Genomic DNA, 17,529 nt, shown 5'->3' with positions numbered 1-17,529 from the left:
GAAAGAAGCTATTTGCCTTATCAAGGAACCTACCACAAGGAAACAACTCAGAGGATTCCTGGGAACAGCAGGGTTTTGTAGACTATGGATACCTGATTTCAGCAGTCTGGCCAAACCCTTACATGAAAGCACTCGAGGTGCAGAAAAGGACCCATTCGTATGGGGACCTGAGCAGCAACAAGCCTTTTTAGTTATCAAACAACGACTTATGGAGGCCCCAGCCCTTGGACTGCCTAATTCGGAAAAACCCTTTCAGCTGTATGTACATGAACAGAATGGGATTGCAGCGGCAGTCCTGACCCAGAGATTAGGAAGTTGGAACCGTCCAGTAGCTTATTTGTCAAAACAATTGGACTCAGTAGCAAAAGGATGGCCTCCATGCCTAAGGGCAGTAGCGGCCACTGCCAGCCTTGTCAAAGAAGCTGATAAATTTACCTTCGGCCAGACGATGTATGTGAATGTACCTCATGCTGTTCTGACACTCATGGAATATAAGGGTAGTTATTGGCTAACGAACCCAAGGATGGCTAGGTACCAAGGCCTATTGTGTGAAAATCCCAGGATTCATCTACGAGTAGTGAATATGCTCAATCCAGCGACTTTGCTGCCCCTACCAGAGGTAGATGATGAAGAATCACATGATTGTCTCCAAATAATGGATGAAGTTTATTCCAGTAGACCCGATCTGAAAGATGAACCATTGAAAAATCCAGATGTTGTATATTATACTGATGGTAGCAGTTACCTGCATGAAGGTGCCAGACGAGCAGGATATGCTGTGGTCACCAATGAGGAAGTTGTGGAAGCTGAAGCTTTGCCTGCTGGCACCTCAGCACAAAAAGCTGAACTTATAGGTTTAACTAGAGCTCTGCAATTGGCAGCCGGATGTAAGGCAAACATCTATACTGATTCTAAATATGCCTTCTTAACCCTGCATGCACATGGTGCTCTATGGAAAGAAAGAGGTCTAATAGGAGCCCACGGGAAGGCCTTGAAATATGGACCTGAAGTAGAAATCCTGTTAGAAGCAGTATGGGCTCCAGAACAGATTGCTGTAATGCACTGCAAAGGTCATGGACGAGGAAGGGATCCAATAACCAGAGGAAATCATGCTGCTGACAAAGCAGCTCGAGAGGCAGCCCAAAAGCCTGTGGGAGGATTTATAGCAGCCCTCATACCAGAGGTAGTTCCAGAAGAAGTTAAACCTCACTATACCCCAGAAGAGAGGAAGTGGGCTGAACAGGAAGGAGCAGTTGTGAAGGACGGTTGGATGATCCTGCCAGACAATAGGATTTATGTACCTCATCATCTAGCAGGCACAATTGTAAGAAATTATCATGAATCTACTCACCTTGGCGGTACTGCAACCAGAGAGAGTCTCAGTCGGAAGTTGTATATTATTAACCTATCACAATTAGCAACTTGCATTTCACAGAAATGTGTTCTTTGTGCTAAAAACAATCCCAGGCAGGGACCGGTACAACCTCCTGGAATCCAACATGTGGGATATGTCCCCATGGAAAGCCTAATTGTGGACTTCACAGAGCTGGTCCCTTCTAAGGGATTCAAGTATCTCCTTGTGTTTGTAGATACTCTTACCGGATGGGTTGAAGCTTTTCCCACCCGAACTGAAAAGGCACGAGAGGTAACTAAGAGACTCCTCACTGAATTGATCCCGAGGTTTGGATTACCTAGATGCATTGGAAGTGACAATGGGCCAGCGTTCATTGATCAAGTAGTACAAGAAGTATGTCGAGTCCTACAAGTGAAATGGAGACTGCATGCAGCCTATAGGCCTCAGAGTTCAGGGAAAACTGAAAGAATGAATCGGACTCTGAAAACCCAATTGGCAAAATTAACCCAGGAAACGGGATTGGGATGGGTAGACGTGTTACCCATAACACTGTTTTGTGTTCGGTGCACACCCACAAAAAGACTTAAGTTGTCACCTTTTGAGCTCCTGTATGGGAGACCACCCTCCTTTGTTCAGGATATTTCAGCTGATCTTAAACAAATAGGAGAACATGCGACACAGGGACAAGTGCAGTCTCTCTCCCGTGTTTTTGTCTCTCTCCCGTGTTTGTTTGTTTGTTTTTTTATCTTAACAGGTGGGCCCTCGAGCGCACGCCGTGCAGCATTGCCGTGCCGATTCATCAGCTCCAGGCTGGCGATAGCGTATGGGTGAAAGAGTGGAAACGTGATCCACTTGCACCTAAGTGGCGTGGACCTTACACCGTCTTGCTCTCTACTCCAACAGCGGTGAAGGTAGCTGAGGTGACCCCCTGGATTCATCACTCCCGTTTGAAGAAGTCCGAAGGCAGTTGGACGTGCAAAGGTGACCCCTCTAATCCTCTTAAACTGACTCTCTCCAAAAACCCCTGTATCTAGCCCTACCGGGAACGGGCTAGGTCACGGGCAACATTTGACGACCGGCCTGCTGCAGCCACAAACCTGGAAGCTGGCTGACCTGCGCACGCCTGAAGCTTGAGGAGCGTCTGAACCAGAGACTGTGAGCGGGAAGATTCTCTTATACAATTGATTGACTGCCCCCTTGTGGAACAATTATCAGAGATATTACTCATTGGGGATCCTCGGGATATATGTTTTGGTCTTGGTGGTTCCCCATTTCTGTCACTGGGGGAATTATATTGGGACTAATATTTATGCTATCACAATAAGGTAATCTTTTGTGGGAGGAATGCATATGCTAGACATCAACATGATTTTATTATTAATCCTGATCCCTTGGGAAGGGGAAGGGTCCTTAAATCTGGCCAAATTGACTAAATATGGATTCCACCATGACCACAATATGTGGGTAGGTTTAGCTGAAATGGTAGCCAATGTTGCAAATAGGACCAATTGCCTTGTTTGCTCTCTTGGGCCAGATGATTCAGAGGGAGGTATGCCCTTATTACCGATACCATTAGATGCCATTGGTATGGTAAGCGAAATACCACAACAAACAGAAGTACAGAATTTCCCCGGATGGAACTCAACTAAACCATTACGAGTTATACCTGTACAAGGGGAATTCTGTGTACATAGATCATCAAATGCAGCTGATTCTACCATGATAGGCTCTTCTCATTGTCACTATACTTGGGATAATATTAAGAATACCTGGGCACACGATACTACCTATCGAACTCGGGATGCCTTGCCCTGTGCACCTCCTTTTATTCATGCATGGAAAGTGGTATGGAACATAACTGTGACAGAGAAAGGCAATCTAACATACTGCACTGTGAACTCTATACCCCTTGTGATATTTCGCCTTATGCACTCCACATACCAAAAACCTCAGACCCGATGGTTGTGGTGGATATGTGGAGAATGGGCATACAAGAAACTCCCCTCCAAATGGAGTGGGACTTGTTTCCTGGGATGGGTATTACCACCAATGTGGATTATGCCCACTAATTTGCCCAAGCGTACACGAAGAAACGCTGATATTTCTCATATAGCAGGAGGAAGTACCCAAAGTTGGAGCGGTACTGATGATTGGCCACCAGAGCGCATTATAGCCTATTATGATCCTGCCTCCTGGAATCCTGGTGAGCTCATACAAGGGGCACGGGATCCTATTTATAATCTAAACAGAATAATTTGATTGCAAGCAGTAGTGGAACTTGTAACCAATGCAACGGCCAAGAGTTTGAGACTTATTGCACAACAGTTGGATGAAAGTAGAGCCGCCATTTTGCAGCTGAAAATGGGAATGGATTATGTACTTGCCAAGCAGGGAGGCCTATGTGGAGTCTTGAACTTGACAGGGAATGCCTGTTGCTTTAACATTTCAGATAATGGTGAGGCAATCCGTGTGTTGGCCACAAAGATGGAGAATATAGCACATGTCCCAGTACAAACATGGGAAGGATGGGATATGGGATGGCTCACCAATTGGTTACCTAATGTCACAGGACTCAAAGGGATACTATTGTCTTGCTTGTTTTTCTTGACAGTAGTGGTAATGGTCTTATGTATGATGCCATGTATCATTTCATGTTTTAGAAGTACAATTAGCAAGATGGTTTCAAATGAAACTCTACCTCATATCATGGCCCTATACAGAGCTTTACCTCAGGAACATGATGAAGGTCAAGCTATCAAGGACACTTGGGATGAAGGTCCTTGAGCTTGAAAGGGGGGAATGAGGCATCAGGCATAAGCCTGCATTTTATTAATGTTTGATCAGGACTTGTATATTAAAGAGGGCTTAATTTTCAAATGTTTCATGCCAGGCAGAGAAAACCTTGGCCATTCTCCTAAGACAAGGGGCCCCTTGATTGATAGCAGAAAACAATTCTCAAAGTCGTAAAAGCTGAAAATACAGACTAAGAGCAGGACATTGACCCTACATGTTACAGAAGATAACAAAGGCAGAGATAAATATAATTAGGAATGGGCAAATAGTAAAATGATACCATGGGCCTCTCTTAAAACCTTGAGCTGTATTTTCTAAGGCCAGAGGCTTTTTAAAGCATCTAGCTGGGAAGTCTTTTTAAAACTGTTTCTTTCTTAAACTAATTGAAAAAGCAACTGGCTTGGCTGGGGAAAAAGAAGCTTCTTCCTATTTTATTTTGAGGCTGGAAAGGAGGCTGAAGGGGGGGGGAATGTAACTGAAGAGGTTTCTTTAAAAACTGTTTTTTTACTGAGTTCCTTCCTTGAGAAGCTTTATTCTTTTAAAAGGTTACCTATGATAATGTATGAAATATATTAGCTTAAATATATTGGCTTAAATGTAACTATGCAAAGGATTTAGAAAGTAACAAATTTAGATGTTAGATTCTTATTTCATAGAATCATAGAGTCCTAGAGTTGGAATAGACTACAGGGGCCATTGAGCTCAGCCTCTTGCCAGACAAGAAGACGCCATCAAATGCTGTCCAGATATATTAGCTGTCAGAACATTTGTTTAGAAACCTTCAAATGAAGGATATCTTTCAATGTTGATGTGAAACTCAAGATCCTTGACATATGTTTAAGATAAAAATTTAAGATTAACCATCTGTTTTGGAGGGCAAGGAGGGCAAGAGGTGAGCTGGTAATTAAGATTCCTTGTTGAGACACATGTAAGATATATTACTACTTATTTGTCATTTATAGATGTAACAATATATAGCTGTTTGTGTTCCTTATAAGGACAGGAGGATGTGGGTGTATCTTTTAGGATTGGATATAGCAATCAGCCAATAGGAAATCCAACCAGGCTGATTGAACAGAGGCAGCCAAAGGAGGAGCAAAGGGGCTGGATTAAGGAAATATAAGTGCTGGCCATTATGGCAGGAGGCAGGCCAGAGCTTGGTAATCATATACCACTGTGCCTCTTATTTATTTGTCTGACAAATAAATTATTATTTTAATTTCTCTGTTGCTGCGTTGAATATTTCATTCCAGCTAAGCGTTAACCACAAGCAGGGTGCTACATCATTACGTTTTTATATATGTTGGAGGCTGCCCAGAGAGGCTACGGCAACCCAGACAGATGGGTGGAGTATTATTATTATTATTATTATTATTATTATTATTATTATTATTAAACAGCATATCCCTCTTTTCATTGAAAAAACGTTTGAGGGTGTGCAAACACCCCTTTCTGTCTTCCATTCTGGTAGGCAAAGCAGAACTCAGGCAAAAACACTTGTTGTTTAGTTGTCTAGTCGTGTCCGACTCTTTGTGACCCCCTGGACCAGAGCACACCAGGCACTCCTGTCTTCCACTACCTCCCGCAGTTTGGTCAAACTCATGCTGGTACCTTCGAGAACACTGTCCAACCATCTCGTCCTCTGTTGTCCCCTTCTCCTTGTGCCCTCCATCTTTCCCAACATCAGGGTCTTTTTCAGGGAGCCTTCTCTTCTCATGAGGTGGCCAAAGTATTGGAGCCTCAGCTTCAGGATCTGTCCTTCCAGTGAGCACTCAGGGCTGATTTCCTTCAGAATGGAGAGGTTTGATCTTCTTGCAGTCCATGGGACTCTCAAGAGTCTCCTCCAGCACCATAATTCAAAAGCATCAATTCTTCGGTGATCAGCCTTCTTTATGGTCCAGCTCTCACTTCCATACATCACTACTGGGAAAACCATAGCTTTTACTATACGGACCTTTGTCGGCAAGGTGATGTCTCTGCTTTTTAAGATGCTGCCTAGGTTTGTTATTGCTTTTCTCCTAAGAAGCAGGCGTCTTTTAATTTCGTGACAGCTGTCACCATCAGCGGTGATCATGGAACCCAAGAAAGTAAAATCTCTCACTGCCTCCATCCCCCCCCCTCTATTTGCTAGGAGGTGATGGGACCAGTGGCCATGATCTTAGTTTTTTTTGATGTTGAGCTTCAGACCATATTTTGCACTCTCCTTTTTCACCCTCATAAAAAGGTTCTTTAATTCCTCCTCACTTTCTGCCATCAAGGTCGTGTCATCTGCATATCTGAGGTTGTTAATGTTTCTTCCGGCAATCTTAATTCTGGCTTGGGATTCATCCAGTCCAGCCTTTCACATGATGAATTCTGCATATAAGTTAAATAAGCGGGGAGACAATATACAGCCTTGTCGTACCCATCTTGAGTACGGACTTGACATCTTTCCGCAGGGCCTGCAAGACAGAGCTGTTCCACCAGGCCTTTGGCCAGGGCACAGCCTGACTCCCTCCTTCGGCAATCTTCGCGGAGCTCTGGCCCAATGGTTGCCATTGGTTTGATTTTACTTAATTTTATAATGAATGATTTTAGAGTGTTGTGTTGTGTTGTACTGTTGTACTGTTTTATTGTTGTTAGCCGCCCTGAGCCCGGCTTTGGCTGGGGAGGGTGGGATATAAATAAATAAATTAATAATAATAATAATAATAATAATAATTATTATTATTATTATTATTATTATTATTATTATTTCCCAATTTTGAACTAATGAGTTGTTCCAGGTGCAAATCAATCAGGACTGGTGAGGGGTGTGGCTTGGGAGGGTGTATGGCTTCAGAAGCGTCCAGAGGAGCTAGGCAGAGAGACCTGGAGGGCAGCATTTGTTCTCTCACCCGTGAGCCTGAGGATGCCTGTTCCTATTCTAACCCTCCTTGTCTGTCCTCCCCTTTCCCCAGCACCTGCAAGAGGTTCTGGAGCTCTCAGAAACAACCGGAGAGGAGGCTGCGCAGGAGGTCACCTTAACTGAGGTGGGGGACCCAGCTGGCAAGGAGATCTTAGACGAAAATGCAGAGGAGGAGGAACATGTAGAAGAGGCTCCCCGTACCACACAGCTGTCCCCAACCACAGCACCCCCGGCTCAGCAGGAGGAAGAGGATGACTTCACCTATGTGTGTGAGTAACGCAAAACACTCAGGTCCCCCTTCCTTTTAAAAAGGTGATCTTTCCCACCTCGCAGTTTCAGAACCCCAATTAACATATTGAGAATCCTCTTCTAGCTGGCTTTGAAGGGAGATTTGTAAAGAATGGAAGATAGATCTATCGAATTCTGCTAGCCGTGATGGAGCCCTCCAGGCTTGGGAGCAATGTATGGTAGTTCTCTTTGGGCCCCATCTGCACTACAGATTTAAAGTTTTATTATGTTTTTGGTTTTATTATGTTTGTATATGTGCTGGAAGCTGCCCAGGGTGGCTGGGGAAACCCAGCCAGGTGGGTGGAGTACTGTTGTTGTTGCTGCAGTATCATGCCACTTTAAACAGCCATGGCTTCCTCCAAAGGCAGTCCCACAATTGCACCTCCCCTCGAAATTCGCTGCTCTTGGTCTAGACCAGAGTTTCCCAAACTTGGGTCTACAGCTTTTTTTGGACTACAATTGCCATCATCCTTGACCGCTGGTCCTGCTTAAACAGCTCAGGATCGTGATACCTCAAGGACCGCCTGTCTCCATATGAACTTAGCCAGATCCTGATATCATCCTTGAGGCCCTTCTAAGTGTGCCTCCTCCACGAGTGGTCCAGAGCGTGGCAACACGAGAGCAGGGCCTTCTCTGCAGTGGCTCCTTGCTTGTGGAATGCTGTCTCCTGGGAGGTTCTCCTGGCGCCTTCATTATACATCTTTAGGCACACCAGGCGAAAACGTTCCTCTTCAACCAGGCCTTTGGCTGATTGATCTGATGTGTTGTGAAAGGGGGATTTTTGGATTGTGTTTGTTCTTCTTTTTACGATGTATTTTGTGTTTATTATATTGCAATTTTATGATGTGAACTGCCCTGAGATCTACGAGTAGTATACAAATTTAACAAACAAACAAACAAACAAACAAACAAGGTGATGTGTGGATGTTGTTGGACTACAACTCCCATAATCTTTTACCGGTTCCATGCTGACTGGGGTTGATGGGCTCCGCATTGTCTATCCTCGTAGCCTTCACCGCTCCTTTACCGCTCATAGGCTCTCTATTTTTAATAGGATTGTTTGTTTGTTTGTTTGGAATCTCTCTGGAGTCGTTGGGCTTACTCTAGGGAGGCCCAAGTTCGAATCCCAGCTCAGCCATGAGCCGATTTGAAAACTGCTATTGTGCCCTCCCTTAGCAGTCGTTCTGAGCAAGCGCAACATACCCTGTTTCTTGAGCCTTCCCTCGCCTGTCGTCCCATGCTGCCAAATGATGTATCTTCCACTCTTTTCTGAAGCCACTGCTTTCTGCTTGTCCTCAGGCACAGAAGCCAATTACATCTAACTCCAATCAATTCCTAACATAAATCCTGATTTCTTGGGTCTTGGCTGGAAGCAACAGTAAACCCTACCCATCAACGACTTCCTTTCACTTTATAAAAACCTCCGCTTTTGGCTGGAGAAGGAGGAGGAGGGGGGGGGAAATCACCCTTTGCTGCACTGCCAGGAATACCCCCAACCTCTCTAGAATTCTAATATTCACAATGGCAATCAAAGGTTTAGGCACAGCAGTGAGAGCAATCTCTCCTGCCAGCAAGCATCCCACAGGGAAGTAAGTGTTAAGATTATTTATTTATTTGAAGTATTTTTATCCTGCTCTCCAAGCCAAAAAAGAGTCCCGGAGCAACTAACATAAGATCTGTTAAGACAAGGCAGTCTTCTGCCAGCTGAGTTTACAAGAGACTTGACACAAAAGGAAAAGGGGATGGTGAGGGGAGAGGAAAACAAGCGTGCTCCATTTTTAAGGCACCCGTTGACCAGGCTGCATAGTGGTTGTCATAATGACCAGTTGCAATGGAAAGAATTCAGGGACAGGAGGAGCCAAAGGGAGCTGTCAGCTGAGACAGTGGGGTGGTCCTACTTCCTGTCTCTCCTCCTCCTCCTGCAGCCAGATGGAATGGCTGCTACAAAATGATTGAGAGGAGACCCATGGAGCTGGGATCTCAGTAGAGCTGATGGCACGGGCCCATCGGTTTTGCATTGCTGGATTCAGACCAGCATTTGGTGTCCTGCAAAAACCACTAGTCAGTTGCCTCTGGCAAGTTAACCAGAATAGCATAGTGTCAGATAGCATTCCTTTGGGAATTAAAGTATATGGCCTTGTCTATCTAGCCCAGTACTGTATTCATTACAGGCAGCAGCAATGCAAGGTCTAAGAAAGTAAAAATAAATAAATCCTGCTCATCACCTGAGATCTTTTTAACTGGATACGAAATGTTGTGCATATCCCTGATGTCAAGTGCAGATGGCAAGTGCCTACAATTTTGGCACTGGGCACTTCTAAAGACAGACCTACAGTTTACATATGAACAAAACTCTGAAGACGGTTTTGTACAGGGAAAAACAGCTTCATGAGGGAGGGAGGTTGGATTGGAGCAGTCCCCACCCATCACTTTTTGCTCTGCGGTGCCCTTACCCCAAACCATTCTTATACACGAAGGGCTCCCAAGCCCTTGCAAATACGTGTTGTGGTGAAAGGGTTAATCACTCTCCACTTTCCCACCCTAAATCATCTCTCTCCCCCTCCTTACTCATCTCTGAAGCTTTACCCTAGAAGAAACAAACTGGCATCAAGGTTTATGTTGCACACGTAATTCAGAGAGACAGTTCTCCTTCCTTAAAATTCAGAGCGACAGCTATCCTTCACATCACAAATAATTGGCTGTTGTAACTTTCGCTTGAAGCGCAGCATCATTGGTACTCCTTTAGGGCCAAAATACCCAGGATGGAAAGCTGAGTGTAACTTTGCCCTGGCATTTTTTAAAAGGAAAAGCACACAGGGGAAGCTGGAATCTTGAGCAAAAGACGTGTGTGTGTGTGTGTGTGTGTGTGTGTGTGTGTGTGTGTAGAGGGGAGCAGAGACCTCAAAAATTCCCTCCCCAGTCGCTCCTCTCCTGTCTTTGATTTTTTTAAAAAAATGTCGGGGGGGGAGGGTTAAGCACCCCCCCATTTCCTGCTGAAGAGTCCAATCTTCCTGCCAGCTCTTTTCATTTATAACACTTACACACACACACACACACACACACCCCACCACCACCACCACCACCACCAGCAGCAGGATAAAATTGCACACCTTGGTTAGTGTGCCATGTTGCGTTTGGCCTTTGTTCTGGAAAAGGATTCTGGGAAAGTACAATACTTGGGCTGAGTGGGGGAGCACCCAACTACCTAGCACTGAGGTTCACAGAAATCGGATGTGGATTTTTCCATTCTTGGAAACACAACATTTTCCCCCTCTGCATTAGGGGAGAAACCAGGGCGGGGTGGGGAACCCTGCCACAGTCGGTTCCATTGCTGGCGAGCTGTAGCTGTGAAAGCCATCGAGACTTAGTGGCTGAAATGAAAGTTACCATAGAAGTAAGACGTTCAAAGAAAGGAGACTGCGAATGATCACAGACGGTTTAAAAATAAAAATACAGAAGGCGCATCTTGGCTCTTTGTTCCCACTTCAATCGCACTTGGCTCAAGTCAAGCTAACTTGAGTTAAGCAGTTTCCTTCAACCATCAAGTAATCCAGGAATGCTTTTAACAAATAAATAAAGGCGACAGCTGAAGATGAATAAGGACTATATTTAGCACACTGGAGCACTCCCCAGATATTATCTTAACAACCCTGCAAGGTAGGCTAGCATGATTATACCCTATATTAAAAATGGGAGACAAAAAAACTGGGTAGCAGGGAAGGAATCCTTTATATATTTAGGGGTTTTTTTGTACACATTTTGATTCTTCAGTTCAAGCTGTGATGGGGTGGGGGGACATAGTCTGTCGGGCAAATGGGGCACTGTCCCACCAACCTCAGCCACCCACCACCTGGCTGCCTTCTTGCATAGAACCATTCCAGGGAGGGGCACTGCTTGTCAACCTACTTCTCCATCAGCCCTGAGTGCTCACTGGAAGGACAGATCCTGAAGCTGAGGCTCCAATACTTTGGCCACCTCATGAGAAGAGAAGACTCCCTGGAAAAGACCCTGATGCTGGGAAAGATGGAGGGCACAAGGAGAAGGGGACAACAGAGGACGAGATGGTTGGATAGCTACCAACATGAGTTTGACTAAACTGCGGGAGGCAGTGGAAGACAGAAGTGCCTGGCGTGCTCTGGTCCATGGGGTCATGAAGTGTCAGACACAGCTAAATGACTAAACAACAACACTGTTGGGCTCCCCGAGTTCTGCCCTATCAGTCTCAATGGGCACTAGCCGCTAAGGGAGGATAGGATGAAATCCCCCACTGCTTGACCAACGTGGCCATGTGTGTCCTACTTTACAGAGTCCTCTGTTTATAAGCCTGTCAGAGTACACATCTCAATAGGAAGGCCTGTCCAGTCCAAACCTGATGTAAAGTGAAAGAACCCTTAAAAAAAAAACGGAGACTGAGAGGGACATGGAGTTTGTCTATCAACAGTTAACACCTGGGCAACAGGCAGAACAGGCCCACAGGTCAGCTGGTTGCTGTCTTCCCCATTGATCTTTCCCTTTAAAGTGTAGCAAATATTCCTAAATTTACATATGACCAGCTAAGACAGGTGGGGTTACCAGATGAGTCTTTCCCTGCATGCCAGCACAGACTCCAGCAGATTGAGCGAGTGACACCAATCATGGGTCCAATGGTCAAGAAGGTGGTTTCTGCACGTTCTGCAGAGGAAAGTGAAGGGCAGATGGGGCGCGTCCACCTGGAAAGGGAGCCCATCTAGGAGAAGGCAAAACTCTGATCCCAAACCTCCGCGGTCTTGAGGGATGTATTTGGCAGAAGGAAAGGCTATGGAGTAATCCCAACACAAATCCAGAATGGAGTCCTTAAATTGGTTGGATGGCGCCTTGTACGCCTCCTTCCAGCAACTTCTGTAGCCAAGCTGGTGAATAAAACCAAACAATTCCTCTGCTTTCCTTTGGGTCAGTGACCTCCATACACACGGCCCATGCATGCACCCCACTTTGATGCTGCTAATGCATTTGATTCCCCCACCCTGTGCACTCCATTGTCTCTCAAGACAGACAGGTGCCAGCATATGGTGTAGCGTGTGGAAATGTACTACAAAACTGTACTCCCCTTTTGTCTCTTTTTTTATTGATGGGAGTTCTATGCCTCCCTCCCCCTTCTCTCTTTTGGCTACCCTGACCCCCCCCCAACAGTTTGAACCCAAAACTATGTTAGCCTATTAAAATAGTAGCTTTCTGTTTGGAACTTCTGCTGTAGCTTTCCCCAACCTCCCCACCCACATTATGGCCAAACTACCCTTAATAGTTTTGCATGGAATGGACAGGATTTTAAAAATGCAAATTGCAACAGTTTGGGTTGGGGTGCCCTGATAATTAACAGAATCAGAACTGCTTGGAGAAGGGATTTAACACTTTCCTCCCCTGCTGTGGTCCTAATGAAAATCCATCTTCTGTAGCAGGGATTTGCTCTCTCTCTCTCTCTCTCTCTCTCTCTCTCTCTCTCTCTCTCTCTCTCTCTGTGTGTGTGTGTGTTTTGGCAGAGGTGGGTGGGTGGGGGGAATCCCTTGTTGACACCAATGGGGAAATGTCATTCCCATGGGTAGACAAACTAAGGCCCGGGGGCTGGATCCGGCCCAATCGCCTTCTAAATCTGGCCTACAGACAGTCCAGGAATCAGCGTGCTTTTAAATGAGTAGAATGTGTCCTTTTATTTAAAATGCATCTCTGGTTATTTGTGGGGCATAGAAATTTGTTCATTATATTTTTTTTTCAAAATATAGTCCAGCCCCCCACAAGGTCTGAGGGACAGTGGACTGGCCCCCTGCTGAAAAAGTTTGCTGACCCCTGGTCTTTCCATTGCAAGCACCCCTTTTCACAGGAAGGATTTTCTGCCAGAGGAGGAAAGGGTTAAACCCCTCTCTGCCTGCCTGCCCTGATTGACCTTTCCCCTTGATGCAATTTGCATTTTCTGAAAATTTGCACATGAAATGCAAAGGCATCTTTTAATGGCTGTGTCTAGTGTGCTGCCTCACACACATCTTGCCTGTAGTGTTGGCTGCCCTGATGAGTTCTTCCTTCCAATTGCCCCACATGCACACAGAGCCTATTCAAGGCCAGACACCCCCCCTCCAGTTGACCACAACCACCTAGATCTCTCCTGCATCACCCACAGACCACCCTCTCTTATCTGTCTCTTGCACAGAGAGGCTTATACAGATGTGCTTGCGCGCACACACACCCATAACCTAATTCTTAGAAGCTATACTGTCTGCTCATTCCATTCCTTAGCTGAGCTGAACTGCCTGCATTTATAATTTGACCACAGCAAGAAACATGGCCCCATGATGTGATAATTTACTGTTTGCGTAGGGAGTAGAGCTGTGTTCTTAGCAGTAGGTAATTTTCTTTTAAAGAAACTCAACATAGGCAGTAAAGGCAGTCTCCAACTCAGAACAGTTTCTAATCATGGAGGTGGAAGGGACCACGAGGGTCATCTATTCCAACCCCATGCAATGCAGGAATCTTTTGCCCAATGTGGGATCGAACCCACAACCCTGAGAGTACGAGAGTCATGCTGTACCAACTATCTCCGTGGACTCAGCGGGAAGCTGCTGTCAGATAATTTGCTCTACTTCAAGGGTGGGGAAACTCTGGCCCTGAAGATGTCATTGGACTAACCCCCATCAGCCCTAGACTCTGTGGCCAACAATCAGGGAAGATGGAAGCTAAAGGTTGTCTAGTTACTTATCTCCTTGGCTCAGGAGTTGTATAAAGGTAAAGGTAAAGGTAAAGGGACCCCTGAACATTAGGTCCAGTCATGACCGACTCTGGGGTTGCGGCACTCATCTCGCTTTATTGGCCATGGGAGCCGGCATACAGTTTCCGGGTCATGTGGCCAGCATGACTAAGCCGCTTCTGGCGAACCAGAACAGTGCACGGAAATGCCATTTACCTTCCCACCGGAGTGGTACCTATTTATCTACTTGCACTTTGACGTGCTTTCGAACTGCTAGGTTGGCAGGAGCAGGGACCGAGCAACGGGAGCTCACCCCGTTGCGGGGATTCGAACAGCCGACCTTCTGATCAGCAAACCTAGGCTCAGTGGTTTAACCCACAGCGCCACCCGCGTCCCTTTTCAGGGGTCGTATAACTCCATACATTTCTCTGATGAAAAGTGGGATGTCCTAAGGAAAAGTGGGACATTCTGGGATCAAATCGGAAACTGGGATGGCTTCTGTAAATCCGGCACTGTCCTGGAGAATAGGGACATTAGGAGGATTTGGCCTCTATAGAGAGGGTCTTACTTAAGAGAATGGTTATTGACATCCCTCTTGTCTGGGGAGACAATAGAAGAGTGGGCCTTGTGTGGGGTGAAAGGGGCAAAGTCAAACTGTTGGAGAGTTACAGCGCCTGCTGTGGCTGTGGAGACAGATATTGGAGAGACATGTTTTATTGCAGGTGGGGCAGACAAAGGCATCTGTTTTTGCTGCTACAGGGGCATCATGGTAAGGTTTGGTCATTGCTGTGGGTCAGCCAGAGAAAGGACACTAATGGGAAATTTGGCTGCTCATTGTCTTGGAAAGCACCTTGGCTTGAACATACCTCCAAGTGATAAACAGCCTCAGACTGCATTACCACCTCCTTAAGAGTGTGCACAAGGAGAATAGCAGAGAGATTGCATTGGATTTTCACTTTTAGCAAAGTCAATTTGGATTTCAGGGAACTGGTTGCTGGGTTGCAGTGAAAGTGTCTTTCCTTAGCAGTGCAATGTGAACAGGCTCGCAACTGCCAGGCAGTTTGCGCTGCCTATCGACAGACCCATTCTCTGCTTACAGTCTCTTCTCTAGCTGCTGGGAAACCCATGTGTGTAGCTGCCATGAAAAAGGAAGGAAGGAAGGAAGGAAGAAAGGAAGGAGCAAACTCAGTGCTGGAGATAATTAGGGAAAGATAAAAAAAATAAAGCTGCCAGTATCATATTGCATTTACACAAATTGATCATGCAACTACACTTGGAATAATGCGTCTAGTCTTGGTTAAGGTAAAGGTAAAGGGACCCCTGACCATTAGGTCCAGTCGTGACCGACTCTGGGGTTGCAGCGCTCATCTCGCTTTATTGGCCGAGGGAGCCGGCGTACACCTTCCGGGTCTTGTGGCCAGCATGACTAAGTCGCTTCTGGCGAACCAGAGCAGCGCACGGAAACGCCGTTTACCTTCCCGCCAGAGCGGTACCTATTTGCACTTTGACGTGCTTTCAAACTGCTAGGTTGGCAGGAGCAGGGACCGAGCAACGGGAGCTCACCCCGGCACACGGATTCGAACCGCCGACCTTCTGATTGGCACGTCCTAGGCTCTGTGGTTTAACCCACAGTGCCACCTGCGTCCTAACCCAGTCTTGGTTGCTGCACCTCAAAAAGGATATTGTAGAGTTATAGAAGGTGCAGAAGAGGACAATTGAGCAGGGGCAAACGAAGGTGCCGTGACACCTGGGGTGGGGCATTGCTATGTAGGGCACATGTGTGGCATCGCTACGTATGACGCTTGCGCTGTACGTAGCAACGCCGCACTTGCCGCCGCCACTTCAGTGCCGTATGGACGATGCCGATATCCTCTGCTTGCGGCTGTAGCGGCGACGGAGGGATCCCACCCCCGTCCGTATGGAGCTCGAGTGGCACCAGCGGCAAACCGCTATGTACAGCGCATGTGTGGCCTTTCTACGTACAGCACATGCGTTCAAATCTGCTCAGGCCACTGTGCCCAGGCTGGGGCGGCAGGGCAAGCACCCCGTGGGGTGCTGCCTTGTCACCCTCCCAGATGTGGAACCCAGGGTGCATCGCCCCCCCCCGTTGTGACGCCACTGCAATCGAGATGACCTGGAGGCTGGAGCATCTTGCCTATATGAGGAAAGGCGACAGCATTTTGAGCATTTTTGCGGTTGTGTAGAGAAGAGATGAGCAGAACTGTGGAAGGCATGTTGAATTTTTCACCTTTCAGATTTCAACATTGAGGGGTGCTAAAAAATTATAACATGACTTGGGAATCCAAAAGTTATCTTGCTTAAATTAATATATCATTTTGCTTAGTACCTAAAATGTTTGTAAAACTGCATAGAGATAATTATAAATGATTGCTAAGTATTTGTAGTTATATGGTATATGAATATTATTATAGAATCATTATTTAGCATTACCTGACATTTACAGGAGGTAACATTAAAATTTTCCAGAAGAGAGTTTATGTGCTTCTTCATCAAACGTAGACTTACAAAGCTAAATGTTGTGCAGTTGCAAAAAATAATAGATTTGAATTCCTCAGACCCAAAAACATATTTTTAACACCCCTCAATGAAGAAGTTTGCAAAAGTTGAGCTTCGCCCCCTAAAATGACACACCCCAATCGTATATCATTATGCAAAGTTTAGATTCTTGTATTGCAGGGGGTTGGACTAGGTGACACTTGGGAGCCCTTTGGACTTGCAATTCTATAATTCTGTGTGGAGAAAGTGGATAGGCAATAGTTTTCATTTAATAATATTAGACCCCAATGACATCTAATGAAGTTGAGGAGATTCAGGACAAAAACAAGGAGGAATTTCTTTACACGATACACAGTTAAACTATGGAATTCAGTCTCAGAAGTTGTAATGACTTCTTAGATTACGTTAAAGGGGGATAAAACAAATTTGTGGAGAATCAATGGCCTTTAGTCATGACAGCATCATATGCTACTTCCAGAAGCAGAGGTCATGCTCCTCTAAATGCTGTCCGCTGGGGATTTACCATGGGAGAGAGGCTTGTTGCTGTAGTGTGCTGTTTGTGGGCTTCCCATGGGCATTTGGCTGGCAACTGTGAGAGCAGGTGCCCAGTGTGAAACATGGACAACTTATAAATGCCATCTCCAACTCCTCAAAAGATTCCGTCAATGGCGTCTCCAAAAAATTTCACACATCACTTGGGAAGACAGGCGAACTAATGCCAGTGTACTGGAGGAAGCAAAGATCACCAGTGTCGAAGCTATGATTCTTCAACATCTGCTTCGTTGGACTGGTCACGTTGTTCAGATGCCTGATTATCATCTTCCAAAAGAACTACTCAATTCAGAACTAAGAAATGGCAAGCGTAATGCTGGTGGTCAACAAAAGAGGTTTAAAGACTCTCTCAAGGCAAATCTAAAAAAATGTAGTATAAAGACTGACAGCTGGAAAACACTGGCCTGCAAGCGCTACAGTTGGAGA

At 45.8% G+C, this 17,529-nt stretch overlaps 1 protein-coding gene across 1 annotated transcript in view; it reads left to right on the top strand.

The window, feature by feature from the left end:
- CLEC11A (C-type lectin domain containing 11A) overlaps positions 1 to 17,529 on the top strand; it is a 30,479-nt gene that overhangs the window by 9,502 nt on the left and 3,448 nt on the right. The window contains exon 2 of the mRNA XM_081166788.1: positions 7,087 to 7,303. Within this exon, the coding sequence (XP_081022914.1) occupies positions 7,087 to 7,303 (217 nt within the window). The remainder of the gene's footprint in view (positions 1 to 7,086; positions 7,304 to 17,529) is intronic.

The sequence above is a fragment of the Podarcis bocagei genome (assembly GCF_964188305.1).
Source record: "Podarcis bocagei genome assembly, chromosome: 13".
Classification (NCBI taxonomy): Eukaryota; Metazoa; Chordata; class Lepidosauria; order Squamata; family Lacertidae; genus Podarcis; species Podarcis bocagei.
The sequence above is the reverse complement of the archived record's forward strand: the minus strand, read 5'-3'. Positions and strand labels throughout refer to the sequence as shown.